The sequence below is a fragment of the Rhinichthys klamathensis genome, unplaced genomic scaffold (genome assembly GCF_029890125.1).
Source record: "Rhinichthys klamathensis goyatoka isolate OS25496 unplaced genomic scaffold, OSU_Roscu_1.1 h1tg000011l_1, whole genome shotgun sequence".
Classification (NCBI taxonomy): Eukaryota; Metazoa; Chordata; class Actinopteri; order Cypriniformes; family Leuciscidae; genus Rhinichthys; species Rhinichthys klamathensis.
Window position 1 is genome coordinate 1,210,834 of NW_026606564.1, and position 7,585 is coordinate 1,218,418.

General features: G+C 33.4%; 1 protein-coding gene across 1 annotated transcript; it reads right to left on the reverse strand.

Annotated features, from left to right (window-relative positions):
- Positions 1-2,476: 2,476 nt before the first annotated feature.
- dynlt5 (dynein light chain Tctex-type family member 5) lies at positions 2,477-5,517 on the reverse strand. The gene is made up of 5 exons (XM_056266642.1): positions 5,407-5,517; positions 5,111-5,244; positions 4,918-5,009; positions 2,953-3,077; positions 2,477-2,823 (listed from the first exon to the last, which is right to left on the reverse strand). Exons 1-5 carry the CDS (start codon positions 5,494-5,496, stop codon positions 2,620-2,622), a joined length of 645 nt encoding a protein of 214 aa, XP_056122617.1. The 5' UTR covers positions 5,497-5,517; the 3' UTR covers positions 2,477-2,619.
- Between the last annotated feature and the right edge of the window lie 2,068 nt (positions 5,518-7,585).

Genomic DNA, 7,585 nt, shown 5'->3' on the forward strand with positions numbered 1-7,585 from the left:
GGAATTACATAAAAGAAACTCTCAAAAAGTGAAAATGGTTTTAAAATTAACATTTCAGAAACGTTCAGATGTTGTTTTCCACGAAATTCTTCAAATGCAAAACTAATGTTTTTAAAAATTGCTGTTAAAAAAGGATAAAATCTAGAAGCACTAATTCTAGATTTGAAATGTTTTTATTTGTATTAATGTATACCCAATGTTGTATTTTATGCAATATATCCAATGAGATACTGTAAAATTAATAATAAAAGCATTTTGAACAACAAAAAAAAAGAAAAGAAAATATGAATATGAATATGGTTGATTTGAGTGCTAATTTGTTGGCAAATAGCAATAAATACATTTTCAGAGGAATTATTCCTGCCACTCAAACTTGAGGATGACAAAATCTCTTTGTGGCCTATTTGGAGCCAAAAGTAGTCCAATACAACATAGATGGTATCTTTATGAGCAGAGATTAATAACAGCAGATTCAAGAAAGCGCAGGTTTAAAAAGGATTTACATAACACCTACATTGAATAATCTAAAATATACAAGTCGGGTTTTGTGTAACATCTTTTGGTCTCTACTTCTAAAAGAGCGCAAGTGTCGCATTCCGGAAGTTACAATCCGAATTTCACTTTCTGCATAGCTTTACTTCAGCGTTCACTGAACTCACGATACGATGTCATTCTAATACTCCAAGACAAGGTTAACAAAAAATGTACTGTTGATTAAAATGCTAAATTTGATGTTACATTGTGGGTGTAAATGAATAAGCTTGGACTTGGTGCTGGTAACCCAATGCACAGGACAATGGGGATAATAGAGTTCTCATTCAATGCAGTGTTTTGGTGTGTGTAGCCTAGTCTAGCAACTGTTTGCAATTGTTTTGCAATAACCTTCTGAAAACACATTTTGTATAGGAAATTAACATTTCTACGCAATGAAAGCACTTCTTTTTTTTTTTCAGGACTGAGTGACCATTATTATGAACTTACTGTACATGTCTCAAACCCCACCTATTTGAATGGAGAAGTGATACATATAGTCTCAAAAATGAGTGTCTATGCAGGGAGAGAGAAATGCCATTCATCACAGAGTCAGAAAGCACCTCCAAACTTCACTGTCTGTGAAGAGTAATAAATCCATGGATTTCCCCCAGCCATGATGTGGAATCCACGTAGAAATAAGAAGTATTTCTTAACTAAATTATTCAGTTTCAGTGTTTTGTCTTACCTGGGATCAAGGGTCATGGCAGGGGGGAAATCCATGGATTTTTACAGACACAGTGGGAAAATATTGAATCAGAAAAATATGTATAATATATGATAAGTGAGGCATTTAAAATAAGTTCACCAAAAAAGTTCATATTTTCAAATGGCTCTTTTTCTGTATAGGAAACATACAGAAAACATAGTTGTTTTCCGAGTTAAACAATATTAAGTTATTAACAAATAACACACCAACTGTACAGCTCAACCTGGCTTTGAAACATTAATACAATAAATACATAATTGCCAAACAATAACAGTTGAAACAGTTAATACTATCTGAAAACACTTCTATATAAGAAAATATGTCTATGTTCTCAAAACAAATCAATAACAGTAAACAAATGATATAGACATATAGATTTATTAACTTACAATGAGGTATGAAACACAATGAGGTATTTAACTGATGACATTTCAACTCAATGCATGGAAAGAGATTTATATTTTCCAATTGTTTATATGAGGTAAAACGTTTTCTTGTTAAGACAATGGCCTTTAAATCATGTCCAGTATGTGCTTTTATCATATAAATATTAAATAGCATCACAGGCAATAACTTCAGAATGATCAGAGCACACGTATACAGTAGTGGACAAAAGTGATGTCCGGTGGGGAGATTTGTTTTTTAATGACCTTTCAAGTTTGATTAAACCATCAATTTGAGGAAAATATTATATATATATATTATATATATATATATATATTTTAAATATGAGGGAAGAACAAAACTAATATTGGTTAAGGTATTTATCAGACAAAATTATTTGACAAAAACAAAAACAAAAAAAGCCCAGGAAAAAGCATATTGATATTTCTTGTTTTTGCATGTGTTCATAATTTCTTTGTATGACAGCCTGGCCAAACATTTTGTCTGCACAATTTGGCATGTTTCATTGCGTTATCAACAATAAAGCAATTGACTCAAAGATTTTGTACGAATATTGCACTGTGCTTGAATGCATTTCTAATATAATATATGAATAAAGGATAAAGATGTCAATTTTCCTAGGCAGGACAGCACATTTGGCCACTACTCTATGTGGTGCTCATTCACTAAACTCACTTGTTACTAAAACCCAGCTGACATAGACTTTAATCAGGTTGGAGGCCATATCAAATTTAACAGAGGTAAAATGGAGGTTGTGAGGGATAGACGTATGTACAACGACTCACACTGCATAAAGGTCCTAGATCACATACCTTTCACAACTTTCAAAAGGAGTTTTTGTCTACTGAAACTTTTTTGGAAAGCTGAACAATCGGTATGTTGTTAAACAACGGAACAATCCATTGAATGCCTCGGTTTCATTCCTGTAAAAATGAAATACGGCACAACCCTGACTAAAGTCTATTCTTACAGGCTCATTCAAAATAGACACCATAGACAGTCGCGGTGGCAAAGAGCGAGCTGTTTTTGAAAGTATGCGAGGAGAAATTGTCACGTGTCTCATCCCACAGGCATCTGCTCCCCATACGGATGTTCAGGTCTCTGATCTGACCAATGCTGATGATGACTATGAACTTATAGCGGGGAATCATCAATTCTTTAACCCTGGCCTTGACAACCTGCAATTGCAGTAACAACAAAGATTTCAGCAGCCCATAAATAAGTGCTAAATACAATAAGTCACTGTTAAGTTTATTGATCTGTCATGTAATTAATTAAAAGCAAGGATTTTGATGAAATGAATGGACCTCAGAGATTGTTTTGGTCATCTGCCGGCACAACTCGGGCTCATATTTCTCCTCCTGCAGATAGCTGGTCAACACATCCTTCAGAATGTCTTTGACTGTTATCACTGGGAAACGTCGTGCGGGGGCTGCTCCAACATTTACAGCCAATTACTGATATAGAACTCATAAAATGCACATTACTGCACAAGATAGCTAGTAAATGATGTCGTTGACCTTATAGCCTGTGATAATCTCAACCACATACATTTAATTAAATGTATGAATCAACTTCTTTCTGTCCTATTGTTTCTCCGTAACTAAAAACTAATATGCTTGTGTTGCAGTTTAAAGAAGTATTTCTATGAAATTATATAAAACTAAATGCTTTATTTAAAACATTTTGGTTAAAGAAATGGGGGAAAAATGGAATATCTCTTATTAAAATAGGGTAACATGGGGGAAGATGCCCCCCTTAGGAACAATGTGCATTTACTTTTATTATATGAAAATCATATTATATGAAAAATGATCCACTACTGCGGTAAAAAGCTCCCGTGGCTAAACTTTCACAGAATGTATAAATTACTTTTGATATAATTCTTAATATATCGTTTAAAGTGTCATTAACGTAAAATACTAAACCAACTATTTAATTTTGACAATTTAGTTGAATAATCGAATAACTGATGACAGACAAAGCAGAATCAAAGAGATTCATCTGAAAGGTCAAATTATTCTATGACTTATATACAGGCATATTAATATTTACATATTTAACAGCCCATATTTTATATGAATATGTCATAATAGCAACACTATGAATGCAAACTCAACTAACCTATAGGTTTTAACGAAAACAAAGATGTCTGAAATTGACATCTTATTCACGGAGAACTGAATAATATTTAGACACAAAAGACACAAAATTAGATCAATTAGGCCTAATCTCAAAACTGTTTCCACTGAATAAACAGTTATTTTTAATTTTCTCATTTCATCTGAATATCAACATTTGTTGATAGCGTAGCCATTCATCAAAAGTGCTGAGATAAGATTTTGTGTCATCTATGGTCAGGAGAAAAAATTATTTTATTTTAAAGCTGCAGTCCGTAGTTTTTCCTCTTTGTCGCCATCTTTGTTCGAAATCTGCAATTGCAGTTATTCGCGGAATTATCAACTTTACGTGAGTTGTGCCTCGGCTCGGCACAGCGCGGATGAATCCAATGTTTTGAGGAAAATGTGCGGCTGTCAGTCGCCCGCGCCGGTGTGGATACTATCATTCGGAATTCTCACCGGAAAATGTCATCTGAACAAGTTAGTAACATCCACTTTTGTTCTGACCAACTAAGGGAAAAAAAGCATTGCAGTAAATCGAGTTGATTAAAACTAACGATCGTTTATCATATCACGTCAAACCGTGAAAATTATACTTTGTTCTCAAGTTGTTAATGTTAACAACATCTGCATTGCGTGACAATTTAATGCCCTTCCAATATTTATCCTTGTTTTCTCATGGGCCGGTTGCAGTCTCTTTTTTTCTGTAGCCAATCCGATGTCCGCCAGTACCATCCAAACCCACCAGTACCACTGGAATTAAAAACATTATTACAAGCTTACCGCTTTGAATCGAGGTAAGGCAAGCAGATAGTTTTGAACACTGGCTGGTTATGTACTTGCTCAAAAATGTATTTTGGATCATTTTTAACCCCAAAAAGTTACGGACTGCAGCTTTAATTATTCATCTTCCCCCGACTCTACCAGTGTACAGAAATGATGTTCACTTAATTGCGAAAAATTCATATACCATTTAATATATTAAGACACATACAACAAAGACATGAAAATATACTGCATAACAGGAATTATTGGTTTATTTCGTGTGAAATAATTTCAGTGCATCTTTATGTCTATCATTTGTTCGGTGTTTACATATCTATATTAGTATCTCCATTCTCCATATATAACTGTCAAGGAAAAGAGACTCACTGAGCCGATAGGTGTTCTCCATTGGCACTGTAGGTCGTGGAATATCATCATGATGTCCAGGCTCTTCCATGTAGGACACAGTGCTGATAGAGCTACAGAGAAAAACAAATGCTACTTTATGATACATACTTGCAAATTTACACTTTTTTCCTTACTATTTTTGATATGTGAGTTAGTAATGACAGTAACTCACTCCTTTTTTCTGCCAAAGGTCATAGCTCTGACTTCATGACTGCCCAGAGAAGACACACTTCCACGTTTCTTCAGCAGACGTGCTGCTTTCTCTTTCGCTAAATCAGACATTTTGCGGAAAAGCCGACTGCAATTCTACGAAAGACATACAAAAGACATTTATATGTACACTGGTAAAGCACTAAACATATATTAGTGTATGTAAAGCTTGTTTCCCTTGATAGAATATATCATAATATAAACTAAAACACTTGTAGGCTACATAACTTTTATCGCATCGCAGCAAAATGCACTTACCGCTTTGATGCGTCTCTTCCAGAAACCGGAAATGCTCAGGACAGTCACAGGCTTGTTGACAAACGTTGCCTTGACAACAGTGGATTTCATTTTCACTTTAGGTGGCTTGTCCTGCCATCCTGCCAGCGATATTCCATTACGAATTCTATGGCGACCAAATCAACGAAATGTTTAGATTTGAAAAGCTGATTAAGTATTGCCAAAAACTATATAATACTTAAAGGGACTTTGGTAATGTCGACTTTGCTTGGTTACGTACTAGTGACTTAATTAGTGATTATAAGCAAAAATTATTTATAGTGTGATTTCGGATTAATAAAATTGTAGAGCAACGCTTTCTGAAAGCTTTTATACTGAACACAGTTCTGAATATACACTATTTGACAATAATGTTTTTTTTTTAAAATAAACTAGCTTATTCAAAGGAAACAAAACTAAACTATACTTACTTTATGTAGTTCTATTAAACCCATAGTGTTGACTATGTTTGCTATACTAGTAATTTTATCCCTGCAATAAGAAATACCAAGTTATTATTTTTATTTGCAAGAGTTTTAGTTTAAGTGCATACATTGTGTTAGTGACAATGACTTTTAACAAGAAGCCAAGAATGTTAAACATGAATTTCTTGATTTTATTTCCAAGACATTACATTATTTTCATTTTTGATATATTTAGCATTTTCAGTCTCTATATTCTCTTAAATTCTGGGGAGAGGTTTATTCTATGCATGAAATGTTTGCATATTCCATTTTCTGAACGATGAATGAACAAGATGAAATTTAGCTGACAAACACAATACCACAACATCAGTGGGATAAAAAGTAATAAATACACATTTTATAAAATGAGACTCGTTTTAACAGGAATGAACCTTCCGCAAGCAGCAGTTGTCTATCCATCGCTCCACATTTAAGGTCAGGTAAGGCATCCAAAACACTGAAATAAAGTACACTTAATTAATGGCAGAAATAATGTGTCACTTATCCAAAACCACATTAGCCAAAGCGCATAACTGAAGATTATCCAGGAACATCATGTACTGTATATTCCCAAACTATATCTCTACAACTAGAGATATTTGAGGCTTTTCTAGTAAAAGTTTCTACACACTTGGATGGATAATCTCTCAGTTTTAAAGGCAATGATCCACATGGGTCTTGTGACGAAGTGTCAGCAAAGAAAAATCATGTATAATAAAGATGAGCATTTCCCTACTTATCAAAATATGTGAGTTGACAACACAGTACAGTACAAGGAAGTGATAAATGAAAGGATGCGATTAATGTTCTTCTGAACTAGTCCATTGTTGTTTCTTTCCCTTTTTGAACAATAAAACAGTCTAGTGAGTGTTCGGAATCCATTACAAACCACAGAACTAGGCATAAAATAAATAACATGTATTTTAAACATTAATAAATAAAAATAAAGTGCCACCATGAACTGTAAATACCAACAATAACCTGACATGAAATCGGTTCTATGACAAGACATAGAAACTCTGTATCCATTTGGATACATGTTTAACAATTTCTATTTTACATTTTTACACATTATCCTTAAATATTGCTACAGTACAATGTTTTGGGAAAATAAAATCCACATTGTGGAAAACCAAAAGGAAAATATTTTATATTTGACCAGTTCCTTAAGTTTATTTCGCCTTAAGGAATTCTGCATCCCTGACACAAATGGAGTTTCATTTTCCTAAAATAAACGGTTTAAAGAAATTGAGAACAATATTAAGTAGGCATCACTTTTTGCATGAATTATGAATGAAACACTCACATTCATGTTTAAGCACTTAGTTTAACAAAAGGGCCAACTAGACAGAAGTGATGCATACTAACATGTTTTCGCCAATAACATCAAATTAATATTAACACTGACGCAAGAGGCAATTTAAGATGATATTAAACAGAATATCCTGTGAAAGCATGTCTGTATTTCTCATCATTTCTAATTGCAGGATGGCAAGACTTTACAACAAGAGTTAATTCACTAACATTAGTTGATGTTTTAGGCATCATAAACTAATAAATACCAAATAAACTAATAAAACACATTTACATTACAGCATTATTAATCTAGGTATGATTAATGAGTTAATTTATACATTTACTATTATAGTTCATTCACATTTGTTCATAATACAACAATGTTGATTTCTAGAACTCAA